The sequence below is a fragment of the Rhinolophus sinicus genome, chromosome 16 (assembly GCF_057876585.1).
Source record: "Rhinolophus sinicus isolate RSI-liver-muscle chromosome 16, RSI-T2T, whole genome shotgun sequence".
Classification (NCBI taxonomy): Eukaryota; Metazoa; Chordata; class Mammalia; order Chiroptera; family Rhinolophidae; genus Rhinolophus; species Rhinolophus sinicus.
This window is the reverse complement of record NC_142516.1, coordinates 135,273,716-135,294,659: the sequence shown is the minus strand read 5'-3', so window position 1 is coordinate 135,294,659 and position 20,944 is coordinate 135,273,716. Positions and strand designations below refer to the sequence as shown.

At 39.3% G+C, this 20,944-nt stretch overlaps 2 protein-coding genes across 7 annotated transcripts in view; one reads left to right on the top strand and one right to left on the bottom strand.

The window, feature by feature from the left end:
• Window positions 1–1,571: 1,571 nt before the first annotated feature.
• SMIM19 (small integral membrane protein 19) lies at window positions 1,572–14,869 on the bottom strand. 2 transcript variants are annotated; one of them, XM_019742057.3, is made up of 4 exons: window positions 14,817–14,869; window positions 9,963–10,100; window positions 8,122–8,246; window positions 1,572–3,472 (listed from the first exon to the last, which is right to left on the bottom strand). In XM_019742057.3, exons 2-4 carry the CDS (start codon window positions 10,094–10,096, stop codon window positions 3,408–3,410), a joined length of 324 nt encoding a protein of 107 aa, XP_019597616.1. In that variant the 5' UTR covers window positions 10,097–10,100; window positions 14,817–14,869; the 3' UTR covers window positions 1,572–3,407. The 2 variants fall into 2 exon arrangements, with proteins under 2 accessions (XP_019597616.1, XP_019597615.2); XM_019742056.3 differs by lacking the exon at window positions 14,817–14,869 and adding an exon at window positions 14,316–14,449.
• The window catches only part of SLC20A2 (solute carrier family 20 member 2), a 92,191-nt gene continuing 84,302 nt past the window's right edge, over window positions 13,056–20,944 (top strand). The window contains exons 1-3 of one of the 5 annotated variants that reach the window (XM_074329593.2): window positions 13,056–13,189; window positions 18,563–18,974; window positions 20,081–20,182. The gene's annotated coding sequence lies outside the window, so the exon portion shown is untranslated. Of the gene's footprint in view, window positions 13,190–14,342; window positions 14,566–18,562; window positions 18,975–20,080; window positions 20,183–20,944 lie in introns of those variants that run through there. The other 4 variants (XM_019742052.3, XM_074329594.2, XM_019742053.3 and 1 more) reach the window with 4 other exon arrangements.

Below are 20,944 nucleotides of genomic sequence, written 5' to 3'. Positions count from 1 at the left end.
CAGGGTTCTCAGGGTATCACCAGTCTTTCTGGGCACAGCCAGGGCTTCTCAGGGCACTGCCACTCTCTCTGGGCACAGCCAGACTTTCTGGGCACAGCCAGGGTTTCTCAGGGTACCACCAGGGTTTCTCAGGGTACCGTGCTGGAACAATAATGGCTTACAGCCAAGGTGCTTACATATTCTCGATGGTGGCTGGTGGAGACACAGAAAGTAAACATCCGCCTGCACCCCAACAAGGAGTCTTCCTGCACCAGTCTTGCTGGTGGCGGCGGGGTGAGACCCAGGAAGCAAACATCTGCCAGTTCCACTACATGGTGGTAAGTTCCCAAGCAGTCAAGTGGTCCATCAAATCAGGGATGGAAGGCAATTCCCCATAGTCCAGTCATTCGCCAGGGCCGTGCGCCGGCTCTACAACGTGTGCCCTCTCCGCAGGGCAAGGGCTCCAAGTCCTCCCCAACCTGGGGTGAGGGATGACCTTGACTTCACCCGCATGTCCCACAGAGGACTCAGCAAGTGTTTCTTCCCGGGACTACAAGTCCTGCATTGAGGCTGCGTCAGCAAGCCCTTCCCAGCCCACAGGGCCGCAACGACCTTTGCTTTCTCCGGCCTATGCTGGTTGGAGAACCGTCCACGTCCTCCCACCCCTCCACGGGGGTCCAGCTCTCAGGCAGCTGCTCCTCCTGATCTTCCTGAGACTGAGTGTTCATACATAAAAACTGCTCCATTACCTTTTGGAGTTTCGGCTGACACCATACCCTGCTTGCTGCGCCGTGTCATGCAGGGTCTCAGCTCCTGTTCCCAAGAACACAGGACATGGCGAGGCCAAAAAGGAACAACGGAGCCATAGATAGGGGAGTCATACCACTATAGTCTCGCTGGCGGCCTGGCAAGACACACGAAGTAGGATCCACACGATCTGCAATCCGCCGTCCACTTCTCTGCCAACCAACCAACCAAACCCTTGCTAACTGCAATCCCCGCTTGCCAGCCACCATCCGCTGCTAGCGTAGCCACAGCAGTTATATTAGTGGCCAATGGCTCACTGGTACAGCTGACGGCCAACTAGCCACAGCTGATGGCCATCCAATCACAGTTGATGGCCATTACTGGAAAGGAGCCAGCACCTTTCCACGTGAGGCCGAGAGCCTGGAAACTGTACTCCTGGCTCTGTACCCACAGAGTTTATATTTCATAACTATTTCTTGAATGACTTGGTTCCTTCTCTTTATTTTCTAAGACACATTTGTTATCTTCATATCTGAAATTATTTTTATTACCACTATTTTGTTATTGCTACTCAATACTTAAAGTATTTCTGACTGGTTATTACACCAATTTTACCATAAGCTCTGCATTTCAGTTTCTGATGAATCATATAAATAACTCCACCTGAAACAGTGTGAGGTTGATGGCAAACATCTGTGCCCTTGAGTCCAACTTCTTCCCTTCGTGCATCAGCTAAACATCAATTATTTAACACACTCAAGCTGTGTATCAATAAAGGCTGACTGGTGCTTATTGCTGAGCCGCTTATGCATTGAAAAAGAGAACAACGAAAAGGAGAACATAAGTGTTAGTTACCAGTTTATTAGTCATTCCATTTTTCTTCCAAAGAAAATAATTTCGTTGAATCCTTGGTGGATTTGGGGGGCAGAAACAGAACAATCAGCTGGGGCTGCTTTGAAGTGTGCAGGCTTCCACCCCTTTTCCAGTTCAGCTGTTGAAGCAGAGAAGCAACTTCAAAGGCAGACTTTCTGTTGTTCCTGCCAGTGGGGGTGAGTGATTCCCATCAGGTAGCTTTAGAGAAAAATGAGGAATTCATCCTCCCTTATTTGGCAAGATTTGATGCTCACCAAGTGATCTACCGGATTTTAGCTATGACTGCCTCTATCTAGTGGATGCAAATAAAAATAATCACAGTCAGTTATATTTATTTATGTACACCATTTTTACAAGTCATCTGAGATAGCCAGTTTTTGTAATTTGTCCAGATTGTGCCACAAGTCAGTGACAGCAAGTAAACTGTTCCTGGTCCTGATTACATTATCTGCTCATGGAAATATACAGTGGTTCTCCTAAGAGCAAAGCAAAGTTTAAGAAGATTGTCTCCTTGCTGCTCTGCTACCACCGGCCTGTAATTATAACTGTTTACAATCTTTTTAGCTATACGTGGTTTTTCATTCTATGTATAGGTGGTGCATTCACTCATTTGTGAGTTAAGAAAGAATTATTCCACTTGGTCAACAATTCACCTTATACAATATATACATTTTTGAGTGTGACATAGTTATGTTTTAAAAGTAAATGCAGTTTCCCTGAATGATTTTATTTGGTCTAAACCTTTTCATTTAAATTTATATTCTTTTATTTCACAATTATAAAGGGAAAAAAAAGTAATGCTGAAATATTAACTCTAACTCTTAAAATTAAGAATAGCTTTGATTCAAAAACTAATTCTTGGCCATTTACATGGACAGTTAAACTTCACTGCCACCACCTCCAACCAGCTTTTATCTAAATAAATATTAAAAGTTAGGTAAAAACATTTCAATGTACAGTATGAAATGGTACAAGATATGAGTCTTCAGGGAAGCTTATGCTAAAAAAGCGCAAGAAACCAGACAGTTACATTAAACACTGATAGTCCAAAGACCGTAAACCAAGTTGCCAATTCCAAAATAGAGGCGTCCATTTATTCAGCAGAATGGCCCCAGTATGGCCTACAGAAGACTCCTGTGGTAGAAATGAAACTATGGGATTAAAAAAAATAAAAAGCAAACAAATTCGTACAAATACAATTAAAGGGGGAAAAATTCCAGTCACAGAAAGCTTCCACAAGTAGCAGATGGGTATGCTTCAAAATGCAGAAAAGACAGTCTACTGTGCAAGTTCTGAAAAAGCAAATAGTTAATTCAATTAAAGGGTGGTAACAACAGCAGTAAGAACTCAAATTAGTCCATTATCCATCACAGAATACAATCTGAGAGGAAATTATTCCAATTGACTGGATTTTCATTTTTTAATTTTGCAAAAATATTTAAATCAAAGTGGCATAAGCTCTGGATTCTCACACCCAAGATGGGTTTTCATTCCTGACTGATTATATCCTGAAGAAATCAAAGGTCTTCACAATGTAAAATCATCATCTTTGGTTATATTCTGTAATATCTTCCTCGGTATATGCAGACTGTTTTCAGGCCTTTGGGCCAATTTTTATTTGTGTAACAAATGACTTGGAGATACAATTTTAAAAAGCAATATAAAACACAAATAATAGGGGAAAAGTCACAAGTAAAATGATTTTATGGAGACAGAAGTTTAAAAAAATGCTGTTCATGATTTAGTAGAATTAGGAACTTGCTACCATACTATTTAACAATTACTCATGTTGCTCATTTTCTGAGATTTCATTCCAACGAGAGCTGTACACTGTCGGCTTGGTTTTGTGGCTGCTGATACTCATATTTCCTTGCTATTAAAAAACAAACAAAACAAAAAACAAGGAAAAAAAGATAAAATTAATAAAATACCAAAATAATTACTAGCTAACATTAAATCAGTCAAGTCATGATTCCCAGTAAAGAATTAGCTTAAAATTAAACATTCTTTTTTCATGAGGAAACTTAGTGTACTTTGTGATCCTCTCATTTCACAACACTGCTGATGGCCATTTTTATATGTCTATTATTATTTGTATATCAGGATTATCCAGAGCTTTAAATTATAATTAACTTTATATTATTTTATTTATAATTAACTTTAAATTAAGCTATTAAATTAAATTATAATACTGCTTTGTAATTTCCTGCTTTCTTGTCCCCCATTTCCATATTAAAAAAATGCTTTTGTCCACATCACAAGGAATTTGACTATATTTTAACTTATAAGCCTCAGAGACCTATTATTGAATATTGTCATCAATATAAACTAGAAGAAAAGACAGATATGTAATTTTATATTCTCTTTGTACTTCTGAGAAATGTTTATTGAAGAATGATCTTAACCTGAAACTAGGGCAAGTATAGGGCTAAAATCTTCATGAGTGTCACTCACTTCTTAGCTTTAAAACTTTCAGTCTGTTCATTAAGTTTTTCCTAGGCAAGAAAGGGATATTATTTGTTTATGCTACTCAGGGTGAATCCAGATTTTTTTGTGGCCTAAAGCTTATACAGCTTTGGGAGTCCTCTTCAAGAAAAATAATTTTGTTTGCTATTTCCTCTTGAACTGCCCGACGTTTCACGACTAGGTATGTCAAACACTGAGAATGATCCAATGTGAGGGGATTCATTAAATGTGCAAACTCGCACATATACTCAGTTTATAAAAGTAATGGCTTCCAAAGAGATCCCTGTATAGTCCCCATAATCTGTGAACGTGTTACCTTACAGGGCAAAGGGGACTTCGCAGGTGTGAGTAAGGTAAGGACGCTGAGAGGGGGAGATGACCCTCGACAATCTGGCCCAACCTAATCACATGGGCCTTTAAAAATGAGAGAACCTTTCCTGGCTGAGTTCAGTGAGAAAGGGAGATATAAAACTGGGAGAATGATCAGAAAGATACAATGCTGCTGGCTTTGAAGTTGGAGGAATGGAGCCACAAAGCAAGGAATGTGGGTAGCCTCTAGAAGCTGCAAATGCCAGCAACAGATTTCCTCTAGAGCACAAAGAAATGGAATCCTGCTGACACCTTGATTTTATCCCAGACTGTTGTAGGACTTCCAATCTACAAAACTGTAAGACAGTACATGTGTGGATTTTTTCCTTCTCATCATATATTTTATTTATTTATTCTAGTTTCAGGTGTACAAAACAACATAATGATTAGACATTTACACCCCTCACAAAGTGATAACCCGCCTAAAGTCTACTACCCCCCTGATATCGTATGTAGCTGTTAAAATACCACTAACTGTATTACCTATGCGGTATTTTACATCCTGTGACTATACAGATGTACAGACTCAGCTTCAGGTGGACAGCGCAGTGGTCAGGCATCTACACAGTCTATGAAGTGATCCCCTCGATAAGTCCAGTGCCCATCTGGCACCCAACATAATCTATACATTATTGATTATATTCCCCATCCTGTATTTCACATCCCTGTGACTGCCAATTTGTACTTTCTAATCCCTTCACCTTTTCATTTGTGTTATTTAAGTCTGAATTTGTAGTAATTTATTACAGCAGCAATAGAAAACTAGAACACCTTACAAACACAGGAATTCTGATAAATTTTATCATATGCTTTTCCCATCAAAGAAGAAAAAACTGTACACTGGGTTTATAATAGTATATGCTATACTGCTGAACACATCACTGCTAGGAGGTAACCTCTAATTTCCCACACAAATCTCTGGCTCCATATTTTAATACTGAAGTTTATTTTAAGGATTTTTTTTTGGTTAGGAAAATATACATAAAATCTGCCATTTGAACAATTTTTTTAATTAAAATTTATTGGGGTGACAATTGTTAGTAAAGTTACATATATTTCAGGGGTACAATTCTGTAATACATCATCTATAAATCCCACTTTGTGTTCACCATCTTAACCACTGTTAAGTAGACAGTTCAGTAGCATGAACTACATTCACGTTGTTGTGCAAATATCACCACCGTCCATTCACAAAACTCTTCTGATCATCCCAAACTGAACTCTAGCTATTAAACAATAACTCCCCATTTTCTCTTCCCCCAGTTCCTGGCAACCACCGTTCTACTTACTGTCTGTAAATTTGCCTCATATAAGTGAAGCCATACAATATTTGTTCTTTTGTGACTGGCTTATTTCATTTCATTATAAGCATTATGAAGAATAACGTCTTCAAGGTTCATCTGTGTTATAGCAAGTGTTAGAACTTCCTTCCTCTTAAAAGCTGAGTAATATTCTACTGTATTTATGTACCACATTTTGTGCATCCATTCATCTGTCAAGGACATTTGGATTGTTTCCACCTTTTGGTTATGGTGAATAATGCTATATTAGTTTTACTTCTTACTTTGAACTGGTAACATATGCATATGGTACAAAAAGCAGAAGGAACAAAAGAGGAAACAGTGAAGAATTTTTTAGAGGTTCTACTTGTGTAAAGTATATATGTATACATGTATATGTATATATATATTTTTCTACTTTTCACCTAAAATTTCACTCCTTGCTTCTTTTTGTATGCATGCACGTGCATACTCTCTCTCTACCTCTCATATTTAAGTTTACTGTAGAAATCTTTCTTTTAAGAATGTCCAGTCTTTTTTGCTTAAATCCCACCCTGTCCCCATCAAGGTAACGCATGTTAATAATTTGATGTGTGTCTCTCCAAGCCTTCCTCTATGCTTCACAATTAAATAGAACATTTATATTACACATAGATGTTTTGGTAATTTGATTTCAAAAGAGTGACATCCTAGTATATATGCTATTACCTTATTTTGCTGTGTATAATGTGCACTTTTTTGCCCAGATTTGTGAGGGAAATATTAAGATGCTCATTATACATGGGTAGTCCTAATTCCATATCTATATAAATGTTTTTCTTTTATTTATGCTTATGAGTTAAAAGTGTAACTCTAGAAATCGATAATGATATCCACAAAATAATACCCTGGAATACGATAATTGGTTTTGTTGAACTTACAACAAACTTACAACAATGATGAGTTCTTGGCTTTCTATGATGCATAAACATAATAAATTTGTTACCGGTACATAAAATTTATTGTACCTTGCTTTTGTTCTTGTGTTTTGCAGTCATTTGTTACATAAAATTTCTTGTACCATAATATATTAAGAAATAAGTGCTGGGCCGGCCCGGTGGCTCAGGCGGTTAGAGCTCCATGCTCCTAACTCCGAAGGCTGCCGGTTCGATTCCCACATGGGCCAGTGGGCTCTCAACCACAAGGTTGCCAGTTCAATTCCTCGAGTCCCACAAGGGATGGTGGGCTATGCCCCCTGCAACTAGCAACGGCAACTGGACCTGGAGCTGAGCTGCGCCCTCCACAACTAAGACTGAAAGGACAACAACTTGAAGCTGAACAGCACCCTCCACAACTAAGATTGAAAGAACAACAACTTAACTTGGGAAAAAAAAAAAAAAAGTCCTGGAAGTACACACTGTTCCCCAATAAAGTCCTGTTCCCCTTCCCCAATAAAAAAAAAAGAAAAATCTTTAAAAAAAAAAAAAAAGAAATAAGTGCTAAAATTCCTTTATAATACAAAAAACAAGTACCGCAATGTAAACAAATAAAATTTTGAATTAAAAAATTAAAAACGAAAGATTATTTTCATTGAAAGTTTGGCCCAAAAAGTAGGTGCACATTATATACTGGAGTGCATTATACACTGCAAAATACAGTAAGGTATATCTTGCTTTTCTTAATGATACACCACGGAGTCCATACCTCATTCTTTTAAATGGTGGCATAAACACTTGTGGCTTAGATGTACAATTCCTTGTGGCTGTATATATTTTAAACTTTGTTTCTTTCGACTACCTACATACTCATTGTGTTCAGTACTACAGAATACATTAATATTGAGACATGACCTCTGGCCTTGCACATGGATGTCACATGCCATATTCCTGGAAGCCATTCCTATACTGCTTTGGCATGGTTTATTTGTAATAGAAGTGACTGTAAACTCCACAAATACAAAATTCAAACCCCAACTAAAAGTAACTCTAACTCAATTTCTCCTTAGACGGGTCCTCAAAATGCTCTTGGCCCCTTCAATGCCATTCCACACGAGAAGTGCAAAGGAGGGCAAATTAGAGTAAGAGAACATAGCAATCTTAACTGATGATTAAAATAGCTAATTTTTGCAAAATTTGCAAAAGTTATGATTACATGAACCCATTGCTAGGGCTCTTCTATGGGTCTTGGAAGGGCTCCATAGAAGTGCGGGCTCCTGAGGCATTAACTTCATACAAATCTGCCTTTGCTGAAACTGTGTCGAGCAGCTAAAAAAGGCACTAAGTTTTCATTACCAACTATTTCTGATAACCTTTTGCTAGCTGGACTCAACTGCAAAAAAAAAAAAAAAAAAAAAAAAAAATCGATTATATATATATATATATATATATATATATATATATATACAAAAGTCAGCACAGAATATACTTACAAATAGAATACATTTCCAGTTGCTGTCTTAAACGAATTTTGCTTATTGTGTCATAAAAGTTGGGCTCTGACAATGTTTCTGCTGTAGGTGGCACACTGAATATCCTCATAATTTTCCTTTTATTCCTAAAACACAAAACCAATGCAGGAGAGAGATTTGTATTAACATCTATGGGATTGTAATATTCTCATGACCGTTGTAATCAGAAACTACATTAAAAGGACTTAAATGGCAAGGAATCCATCCTTATTTTGTCTCTGTGAGATGCTTCTTTGGCTCAAGCATTCTTTCTTTCACTAAATAGTATGAAGCTGTACAAGTACAGCAACACAGCTATAAGGAAGAAAAGTAGCTCTTAATGCAACAAAGTGATTGTACCTCCATTGTGTCTCTACTCCCTCCCCACAAAAAGCCAAATATTGTACGGAAAAATGCATAAACAAGCAAGCATCTGACTTTTTACCTCTCTCTAATGTCATCCAAAGAAAGTTAAATTTCTGAGTTCAACAATAAGCAGAATGTGAGCAGACCTTAATTTTGGAAAATAATGAATAAATGTATTTCTCAAATACAACAGCACGGCCTTAGTGGGGCCATCTATTTAAAATTAACAACAGTGTGCCTCTGCTTTTAAAACTGGGTTGGGAAGGAGGCGGTGGCTATTTTTAGAGGAAAGCTGTTTCCTACAAGTGGACCAGTGATGATATGTGGAGCCTTCTCTCACCCATTTCCTAGAGTCCAGGGCCAATGGGCCGGCTGCTCCAGGGGTCAGAAGGCAGGGAAGGGTGAGACTGCATGTCTGAGAGAAAGTATAGGCTCGAAACTATTCCCCAGGCCAAACAGTAATTATTTGGGGATTACTAATTATTTTCAATTATCTGATGCCGTTTTTACTTTGGTAGAGGACAGTATGAAGCACGTGGCTGTAAGCAGAAGCCAGTCAGTCCAACTAATACTGCTTTTCCTCTTTAAAGCACCTTTTTTTTTAAACTGTACTTAAAGGAGCCAGCAAGTGTGGAAAAGAACAGTTAAATTTTGCTACAACATCTAGAATTAATGTAGGAAATATTTATTTACACTATCTAGCACACTAAGAACACACAGGTTAAATGTTCTTGTTCTCAAGGGGCTGAAGTTTCTGTGGAATAGATAAACAAGTAATCAGATAATATCAATATTGTTCAAGTAGTACTGTGATATAGTCATGCACAAGAAACAGAAGGGAAAGCTTAAAATGTGTGAAGAGAGAATTGTCGAGCACATGAGAGTTAGTGTTTCTGCATTTTAGGGATGAGGCCCCAAAAATGTGATCATCCGAGGGTAACCGTGAACACAGGCCAGATGATAAAACTGAATTGAACCGTGTTTCCCAATAATAAAACCTCGCCGGACAATCAGCTCTACTGCGTCTTTCGGAGCAAAAATTAATATAAGACCCGGTATTATATTATATATTAATTATATTATATTATATATTATATTATATTATAGACCCGGTCTTATTTTACTATAATTTTTGCTCCAAAAGATGCATGATTATCCGGCTAGGTCTTATTTTCGGGGAAACACGGTATTAGAAATGACACAATGTGAGTGCAGAGCAGCTGGTCTGGGTGCCAAGAGCTGCACTCAAATCTCTTTCTCTTAAGGCAAAGGGGTTTTCAAAGCCAAACCTTGGTGTCTATGCTTGAGGATAGACACAAGTAAACAGTGCTTTCATAGCAGGAACAAAAAATGCTGGTGAAATTATTTTTGTGCATTTAATTCAGATAAAACAAACAAACCTGCAAAGCTTTTAAATACCCGGGTTCTTATGTACCCTGAGATACTCAAGCATTTACCTCTTGGCATACACGAAGAGGCCGAAGCTAACAAGGATTACTACCAAGTAGACGTTGGTGGCTTCGTTCCAGGCCTCGTGGACGCTGTAATCGATAGAGTCATCGTCACCCATCACGCCGTAACCCCCAGGCATGGGGCTGTAAGAAAGAAGAGAGAGCAGGGTTTCTTTCTTTCTTTCTTTTTTTTTTTGTATTTCCAGGACTTTATTGGGGAACAGTGTGTTTTTCCCAGGACCTATCAGCTCCAAGTCAAGTTGTTGTCCTTTCAATCTTAGTTGTGTAGTTGTGGAGGGGGCAGCTCAGCTCCAGGTCCAGTTGCCGTTGTTCAATCTTAGTTGCAGGGGGCGCAGCCCACCACCCCTTGCAGGAGTCGAACCGGCAACCTTGTGGTTGCATGCACTCCAACCAACTGAGCCATCCAGCCACCAGGGAGCTCAGTGGCAGCTCGTTGTCTTCATTCTAAGTTGTCTTCATTCTAGTTGCGGAGGGTGCAGCCCGCTGGCCCATGTGGGAATCGAACCCACAACCCTGTTATCCAGAGCTCACGCTCTAACCAACTGAGCCACCCGTCTGTCCCCAGGGTTTCTCTTAGCGAGTGATGACAGTACGACTGTCTGGAGAAGGGCTGGCCAACTCCAGTCTGTCTAGGAGCCAAGAAGGGTTGTACATTTCTAAATGGATGCATTTTAAATGGTTATGAATACCAATATAATATCTTTTTTACTTTTGCCTCACAGCCCTCAAAGCCCAAAATATTTATAATCCGGTCCTTTAAGAAAAAGTTGGCCAACCCCTGGTCTAGGTATATAACTTATTTCCCCTTATTTTCAACTTTGAAACATTAAGGCTTCTACATAAAGGTTAAAATTCAGGGTTAAAAAATCACATTACTAAAAAGATCCAGGTTGAATTGTCATTGCACATTTTCTAAACTGTAACTATTATCCAGTTTAAAGCATGAATACTTGAAACAGACTCAAACAACTGGCTGAGAAATACTGTTGCACTCATGACAGCAGCCTAGAAAAGATGTGATAGTCAAAACAATGCTCTCCCATATGCCTCCTCCCTCTGCAACGGGAAAACGTTGGGAGCTTTATCTAGTTTTGGCCAGCTGGCCAAATGTGGTTGAAAGAAACTATGGGATAAAAAGTTAATTTTTGCTATTTACACAGCTGTGACTTCATTCAAGGAAATGCATTCTTTTGACATTCCCACAGAAAGTTAAAGAGTGGTCATAGCAAGTGTATCAAATAGCAAGTAAAAGAGTAACGGTTTCTGATTTGTTTGGGAAGGTAACTGAATTTTTCCTTAAAGAGAAAGTTCCTCCCCTGTGTTGGACATAAAAGGTAAGCCTAAATAAAATGACCTAATAAGTGAAAGAAATCCAGAAGTGTTATTTCAGACATTCCATTAAAAAAAAGAAAAACTGAACAAATGATAGGTGATAACTGTACTATAGTTTCTAAGAAGAAGACAATGATTTTCTAATACTAAGAAAAAGAGTATCTGAAATGTCCAAGAAATTATTTTGCAATTTTTTTAGGCATTCTACAATGACGGCATTGCAGAAATTCTTCCATTAAAATATCTTGCAATCTGTCATATGAGCCTCCAAAATATCCTTTAATGTCAATTTGCCTCAGTAAGTTACCAAGTGTGTATTAAGGGCGAAACCTGTTTTCTTTCTTATAGTTTGCCTCTGCATAAAATGAAATTTCCCAAGGCCTGCTCCTAAGTCATATGGCATATTTGCCCCTTTCTGATATCTGAAGTTTTTGTCAGACCATTTGGGGACATACTGAACTCATTTATAATAAAGTGAATATCATGAATGGCCATTTAACTTACAGTCTAGAAACTGATGGTAAGAATAGTTTCTCTGAAAACATCTATTGGTATCTGATGAATATAAAGATTGGTCTTGTAAAAATTAGCCAGAGAATAATAAAAATAGAACTTACTTTAAATTATAAAACTTTATAGATACAAGATCTAAACATTATTTAAATATGAGGCCATACCCCATTCTTATATATTAAAGTCTGGCTGTCATTTTTTTTTTCTTTTCAAGAGAGTAAGAGGCACAGGGGAATTTGGCATATTCAAAGTTTCAATTCTTATCCCTTAAAACTGAACTCGAGTTTTCTGACTATAACAAGATTTATAGTAAATAATCAGCCTACTTTAGAAATGGAAACTTTTGGAAGATCAGAGACTAATAATTGTCTTTATGATTTACAAAAACTAGACTTTTCTTGGTGCCAACGACTGTGTTTGGCAAAAAGAGACGACTTTAGATGTCTGATTTGAGATGTTGCTGAAGGCCCTGGATAATTATGGAACAAGGGTGGTAGCTTTCAGGATTGGGAGTTATTAACAAACTAGGGAAGAAACAGGAAACATACAGCCATGGCCACTAGAACATTTTGCAGGTGCCACTTAACTGACAAATTACGAAAGTGTTTCCTGCCTGTTTTCTAACACCTACGTGGATGTGAGCTAAGTTAATTTCTGGCTTCAATTTTTCACAAAATTCTGTTCCTGTACTTCTCAATAAATGGTGTAATCCTACAGAGCTTGTCTTCCTCCTGCTACAAATATGCCAGCCTTTAAACAAAGAGAATTTCAAATTACTGCTGACCCAGATGGTAAAATTTTAACGTGAATTATATAACATACATTATACAACATCATTGGTATGCAATGACACTACTGTTCCAGTTCCAGGGACATGCACTGGAGTTATTTGTAGTGGTGTCATTGTGAAAGATTTGCACTGAGGGTAGGCCTTTCCTGCCCACTCCTCCATCATGACCAGTGGCATGACTTTGTAAGACTGCCAGGAATAAGGAATGGTCTTATCCGAAAATCACAGCGCAGACCCATGGCCCACATGTGGTCTGAACTATGACCGTCCCCTTCCAGCATGCCACAGTCTAATCACGTGTACACACATACACCTATTCAGTGTCACTACATAACACCACAGCCTTCCTCTTGAGTCTAAAGCAAAATGCCCAGGGGCATTACAATGGTTCATTCCTGGCAAGTTAATGTTTCATTAACTACTGATGTAGTTAGCCACGTGTTTGGATCGTGATTCATCGATTTCTCAAATTTGTCATTTGAGAAAACTGAACTTTTTTTCACATATTTTTCCTGCACAGTAATGCTTGAACAACTTCAAGTAAGGAGATAGTGGGACGAGCTGAATGAAGTTCCAGGTAAATATTAGTATCCGGAGATAAAGTTGCCAAAATATGACAACTAAGGTTTGGTTTTAGTTTGATAAACTTTTAGGTTGAGAACTAGAACTTTTCTAGGAATCAAGTGACTACATCATAAGTTTTAAAATTAGTTTCCTGATTGGGGGTTCCTGATACCATGTCTCGGTGGTTCTAAAATTGAGTATCACTTGTCTGTGTCATGTTATCACTGTTGTCTCTTAGAGCTGTTATTTTTATACAAATTCAGATCAGAATCGCTTAGTTTCAAGAGTTCCTTATAACACAATCCACTGCATAAATGTGATTTTCTTTCTCAGTCCTCTGAAGTACTACCGGTTGGGTCCCTGTCGCAGCAGGTAGAAGCTAACAGGCCTCGAGGAGGAAGGAACCAATAGGAGGCAGGCAATTAACGTTTGAGGGCTTAAAAGTGCTGGGCAGTCCACTTATTCACTTAAACTTGACAACCACGCTGCTGTGAGGCACTAACGCTCCATTTTACAGAAGAAACTGAGATGGTGGTGGTGGTGGTGATTATACAGTTTAACTTGTCCAAAGTCACAATCTAGGGAGTGGAGGGGGAGGTCTGTCACATGCATTTGACTCCCAAACCTTAACTCTTCCGGCCCTGACCCCAATCTTGTAAGACCTGCTCCTCCCGGAAAGAAATGCAGTCGAGCGGGTATGGAACGTAATCCTTTTTCAGGAAGTGGCCGCAGGCAGGAGCAGCCTGCAGGGGGGCCGGGAGATCTTACGCGTTTCGCCGCTCGTAGGCGGCCTGTGATTCCATCTTAAAACACTCCTGCTAGACCCCAACCACCCCGGTTGGGGACCGTCGCGCCCGCCCTATGTTCGCGCGGCAGATGCAGCTGCTTCCACTTTTTGTCTGCGTTTGTGGAGCTCAGAGCCCCATTATTCCCTACGAGCCTGAGAAGCTCCGCGCAAGGGCGAGGAAGGCAGAAGGAGCCTCCAGGGCCCGGGCTGGGGACGTGGGGCGGGCGGCGACCCCCCTCGCGTCCTCTCCCCTCCCCGAGAGTCCGGGGCGGGGCGAGGGCGGAGGGCGGAGGGCGGGGCCGGGTGACGCGAGATCGGGGCCCGAGAGGCGCTGGGACGCGGGTCCACTCACGCTGCTCGCTCCGGAGGCGGCGGGCGACCAGGCTGCTCCGCTCGGGGCCCTTTCCCCCCGGAGTCGGGGCCGGACTCGCGGGAACCGGTTACCGCACGGACCTGGACGACCTCTCCCTTCGTCATTTCCTGCCGGCCCGTCGGTTTCCGGATGAGACAAGGAGCCAGGTCTTTCCCTTCCCCCTTTCACCCCCCTTTCACTTTTTGAACGGCAGAGACGCAGCGACGGCCCCGGTGCCGCCCCCGGGCGCGTGAGTGGAGCCGGGCTCCCTTCCCCTCCCCCGTGGGGCGTCACCGCCGCGCTCCGCCCCCCGCCCGGGCCGCGCGCGCCGCCCTCCGCGATCCCCTGGCGCCGGTCCCTGCGCCCCCGCGGGAAGGCGGGGCGGGTTAGGGCTGGCGGGGGCTTCTAGTAGCGGTAGGTCTCGTCGCCCCCGCCGAGAAGTCCACGTGGATCTAGTTGTGTGCTGAAACCTGGCGGGAAGTAGCGGGGACAGGTCATTACCCGGAGTTCCGTGCCTCTTCCCGCCCCGCTTCGTGCGCCCCAGGCGTGACTCAGCTTGGGAGGGGGAATGTGCATTGTCCCACCAATCGAGGTTAAGCTGGGAAACACGAAGATTCTTTTTCGCAATGAGGGCGAGGGTTACTTTTAATAGTTACTTTAATATTTACTGAAGAAGGCATATGCGCTCCAAACTGTCTTTCCATTTTCCCCTATCACAATAAAGGATGCGTTGGCTGAGACTACTGAAGGTTTTTAAAAACTGGATGTGTCCTAGATGCTATAATATTGTCAGTTGAAGGGATTTTTTGGTATTTACAAAAAATTGGTGTAGGGACTTGAGCCATGTGTTTTCTAGCTTGAGACAAGTAATGAATTTATGTAGGATTTCAGTATGCATCTGTATTGAAGTAATACGATTTGAGTGGTTGGTGCAGCCTTGCAAATAAACGGCCATCTGTACACGTGCTTGAGGTCTTAACTATTCCTTTTGAGCTAGTTCTCCAGGATCAGCTGACTGCTAATTATAATTCATGCTAGACTATGGAGAGGTGGTATTCTTAATTGATAAGCAGAGATAAGAGCTAATATTTAACACTACCCCTTAGCAAGTTTTCTCTTTGTGGATCATTCTATTACAATTAAATTCACCTTTGTCTAGATAAAGAGAATTACTTGGTACAGTAATATACTGGCTTTATTTATAGTATTAATACTTATTAGCTTATATATTATATATACATAATATATATATATATAATTTTGTAGTCATTTACTTTGACTATAAGGTTGGAAAATTAGGAGCAATATTAATGGGCAATGTTGAGGACTGGGTGTTTGCCAGGCTTGTGCCAAATGGTCTACATGCTTTATCTCATTTAATATTCCAGGATAACTTTTTGCATAAGCATAGGTTACTCAAAAATATTTGAATACATGAGTTTGATTTGAATGTGTCCAAATGTGGAATTACATTACTACTTCTGTTTCCGTTTTTGTAAAATAAGGGTGTTGGCAATATAAAATGACTTGTAAAGTAAATTAGTGTGTTTTTCACGATGGAAAATGGCTTTAAAGTTGCATAGAACTGCAATTAGTTCCTTTATTTCGGTATTCAATAGTTTCCAAAACCCTGTGTCTCTTATTTATTTAAGTTCCCATTACATATCGTTGTCACCCAATAAGCTGCCTGTGCCTGGACTTTGGAAAAAGGTAAATTTTGGGAAAGCCTTTATAGCCCTTTCTGAAAGGCTCCCTCTTTCCACATTTAGTTTTTAAGTGACATTCCTAATTAAGGGTTAACAAAAGACAATGAATCAGGGAAGTGTAATTTTCCAATACCAAACCAAGGAAATAAATAGTCAGTTGGCTATTCGTTGATGAATCTAATATTGATGGGTATGTGAATGTTAAGAATGTTAGATTATCTACATTGTAGGCGTTCTACCTGTTTTCAGTTTGCCTGTAAATATCTTAAACATTTAATGTCCAGTCTAGTACTTTGTGCATTAGGAAGTTGTTTTTGATTGGATTTAATGCAGTAGTTTTGACTTCCATAATCAAGAAGTTTATTTTGACTTTGTTTCTACAGATAAAATTTAAATTATATAGGCATAATCATGATGAGAATGATGGTGGGATCTAAGTTTGCATCTTAGGAGAGTAAAAGTATTTGAAAGGACTGGAGAGGATGAGGGAAATACTTGGAAATGTGTCTTATTTGTTATTAGAGCATATTGGACTTAACCTATCTTCTGATTCTAGTGGTCCATCGTTGGAGAGGAAAAGATTGAGAATGCTTTGCCGATCAGTATTTATAAGAAGGTTCCTTTACCTAAGGGCATTCTCTTTGGGGAGGGGATGAGTGGAGAATTGTCATCAGTGGGAGGATGTAAGAAGAAAAAGATGCACTTGTTTCCTTTTGGAGTTAATACTTGCACCTTGTGACTGATCCTTACCACCACGTGAACTTCAAGCACTCTCCTAGTAGATACATACTTTTTGTAGGCAGCCAATAGTTGAAGTAAAGAAGGGGCTGGGGGGTAGGGGGAGGGAGAAAAAGCACATGGGTATACAGAAAGCATTAATAGGTTTCATTTGGATAAAATTTATGAACTGGGCCATTGCAGCTTCTATTATGAAAACTTCCAATAACATTGTATGTGTTTGTAAATCTCTTATATGTTATTTATATCCAGAAATATGGAAAATATCCCGTTAATGTGCTTTAGAAACAATGGGACATTTAGAATACAGTACGTGGAAAGTTGTTGAATTTTAGAAAGCGGGGGTGACCCATAAGGCCAACACTGGCTCCTGCTTGTTGTATGGCATTTAAGTGATGTCGTGCTTCATCAGATTGGAAGACAAGTCCTTCTCATTCCTTACTTCAAAACTTCGCTCTCACATGGAGTGCCCTTTAAAATGTCCAGAGTGCCAGGACTTTTTCTGTGTCGCTCATTACCATATACTCAGAATCTAGAAGAGAGTCTGGTGTAAGGAAGGTGCTTGGTGAATATTTGTGAAATTAACAAAAATACATTGGAATTGTCTCGCTTCTTTCCACTTAACTTTAGGGGCAGGACCACTACAGCCTAATGCTTTCCACAGTCTGCAGCCCACGATGAGCCCTTTGAATGTTAGCTGTTTATACCACATACTTTGGCATTTAATCTTTTACAGCTGTATATTGTTCCCTATGTTTTGTGTGTCGTCCCACCCAAAATACAGGCTACTGGGGGCAGGAAATATATATTTATATAATACTGTTTGAGAATTTCCTTGTTCATCCAGTGTAATATATACTGAGTAGGTTAATGTTTATGTATTGAGTGAATATTAGATACCATGGGGAAAACATCAGAGATATTCAAAATGTGGTCTCAGTCCTCAGGTAGGTAGTATTGTAGTCTGGCAAACATTGTGTACACACGTGAAACAGTATGAGAATTTGGAGCTAAGTAAAACAAAGTAATATTATAGTCAACATACGATTATATGTTGTGCTTAAAGTGTGCCAGATATTGTCACAGGTGCCTTTACATGTTAATTTATTTGATGCTCATGACAATCTTTTGAAGCAGGTGCAATTATAATCCTGTATTTCAAATGAGAAAACTAAGGTACAGCAAGGTAATTAAGTTACTTGCCCAAAATCACACGGCAAGTAATAAGTAGGGAGACACAGGCAGTCTGAATCTTGAGTCAGTGTGGTTTCTTTCTCCAAGGAGTTTTACTTAATCGAAGACAGGAGATCGAAAAGTTCACAATACTTTCTCAGCTGTAAAAGGTGCTCTTTTTTAAAATTGCAGAGTAGCATAAAATATTGCAATGATTCTGAGCTGCAAAAACCATGCTTGATTTTCCAGATAAAAGTTGATAATGAAATGGTTAAGGGGATACTGTATTTTGAAATGACTAAAGGCAAGGGGAGAGAAACTGAATTTCTGATCTCAAAGCTGAGTGAGGATTGTATGTAACTCTTCGAAGGTATTGAATTCTAGGACAATGATTCACCAGGACATAGGACAATGACTGTTTGAGACACTAATTTAGTATCAGAAAACTAATGTGAAATAAAATAGTACTGAATGGCCCTTGATATCTTACTACTTTTCTCTTTAAAACACTTACTAGACTTAAACTCCTAGTGGTAGTAATTTACCGGAATGTGAGTGTTATTGAAGGTTTCCTGTGCACGTCTGTCCATTTGCTTTGTTCTCATGTAAAATCTTAATCCACTTTTTCAGCTTATCTTGGGCAATAGAGAACACATTGGGGCCAGGAGGCCTCTTCAAACCAAGTAATATTTCTTTAATGGACTACACCGTAAAATTGTGCTATTGATTTGGTAACAAATGTGGAGTGAAGTCATTTTGAAGCCGTGTGGAATTCAATGAGAGAGAGCCTACAAACAAAATCCAGCAAGATGAAGGAAAATGATATTTTCTGAAAGCCAGTTTTGCATCCCTTTGTCGGGAGCTGACAGTATTATTTTGGGGGTGTTGGGGCTCAACAGAGTCACTGAATCTAATTGACTCCACCTATTGGGGAGTAATCCCTCACCACACCCACTGCTCAGGATTCAGAGGAGGAAGTGCCCTTGAATGAAGCATGGGTCACAAACCTGGTTAGCAGCCAGGGAGGACACACGCTCTGCAGGTATAGTATTCTGTATTACAGATGATTTCTGCTGCTTAGGAGGTTGTGTCGTTTGTCTTGGGGGTGACTTTATAATTTGAGTCAGTGAAAAAATGACATGCTGCTGTATTTTAACATCATTTATTTTGAGATGTCTTGTAGAGAAGCAAGTTAAAACTATGAATATTGTCCTACCATTGTGTTCTATTTAAAATCTGAGGAAATAATTGGGAAATTTTAAGTTAAAATCTATTTTGAAGTTTTTAGCCAATTGACACGTTAGCCTTAATTTCAGGCTCTTTCCAGAGTAGAGGGTTTTAGGGAAGGAAAGTGATACACTGATTCATTTATTTTAAGCCTATCAACTGGTTGATGAATGAAATCTCTACTGCCCCATTTTACCAATTTTGGCGTGGTAGAGCTGGATCCTAACCTAATCTGGTGTGGTGGTTCTCTAAGGAGGAGTGTGCATCAGAATGACACTTTATTATAAAAGTAACATGTCTTAGCCTAGCCTCAGGAGCATGGCCTGGACATCTGTATTTTAAACCACCTTCCCCTGTAAGAAGAACAAACCCTGTATTTACAGATGAGAAAATTGACGCAAAGTCAGATGACTTGCCTACATTTGGTTCAGTGGTACCAAGATTTTATCACCAGATGTCATGTAATTTCAGAATTTTATGGCTGGGAGAAAATTTCCAGGTCATCAGTCTAGTAGCTCATTTTACAACTGAATGTAAACCATGCTTGTTCATAGCATTGCCAAGTAAGATATGAATGCAGAGAAATAGTGTTTTCTCACGGCCCCTCTTCTATCCTGGCTATGGTAAAGATAAAAAAAAGTCAGTCACCAGAATTTCTTTACAGTTTTAACTGACGTTTCTTATTAATTTCAGGAACTGTCAATTATTTGCAGTACTTTTGTATACCCTGCGAGGCCCTCTTAAATTTTGGAGAAAATGCAGTGTATTTGAAACTGAAGTGAAAGATTAAATTTTTTTATTTGAATTACTTATTTTTCAATCTTATCCTAAATGTAAGAGAGAAATGTAAGAAAATTTGCACTGGTTTTTTAGAGTATTGTGTTTGTAAAGCTGGTTGATTTTTAACTTTCTTTTTTCAAGGCATCCTACCTTGGAAACAGCACAATTTGGCTTCCATGTCATCTTTGAGTATGAGAGAGAATTCTAGTCTCAGCATGTCCTCAATAGAAACCAAAGAACCAGGTTTGTTTCTTCAAGACGTCTCCTAAAGTTTGTGGAGCAGCAACTGTTCTAGAAGTAAATAATAATGTCGGATGCCTGTGAATGGACTATGGCCCAGTGACTGATTAAGATATTCATGGAAGAATGGTAAAATACTGAAGAAAAGGCAAATTTCAAGAAGCGACCCTCATACTATTTAGATTTTTTCAGCAGCTGAAAGAAGATAGTTCTGAAAATATGAGTGACAAGACTTTAGCATATTTCTTTGATGTTTCTTACATTTTCTTAATCCATCTGCTTTGGTGTATAATATTTTCCTCTACTGCAGTAGCTGAGACCTACTTATGATCAGAGCATTCTTCTATGTGAACAGAGAAATAGATATAGTAGGAGAAGTAGGAATAATTCATTAGGATGTCACCCCTAGAAATTGACTTTCACTGAATAATTACTAAAGGTGCAGAATGCTGATGAATTACTTCATAATGATGGGCTGCCGTCACAATCTTTGACGTTACATTCATCTTGATTACTCTCAGCCTCTATGTGTCTCCTTTTGCATAATTTTTTTGGACTAAATATCTTATGACCTTATTTTTTCAGTGTAAAAGTAAGAATTATATCTTCATAAATAGACATTTGGTATGATTGCTTTTCTGACATAGGTTATTTTTCAGAGTTGTTGTTCTTTACTATTTTTATATTCTTGTTTAATGTTTTGTTTTCCACTATATCTAGATGGAAATGAAGGATGAACTGTTTTTAGTTCATCTGTATTCTGTT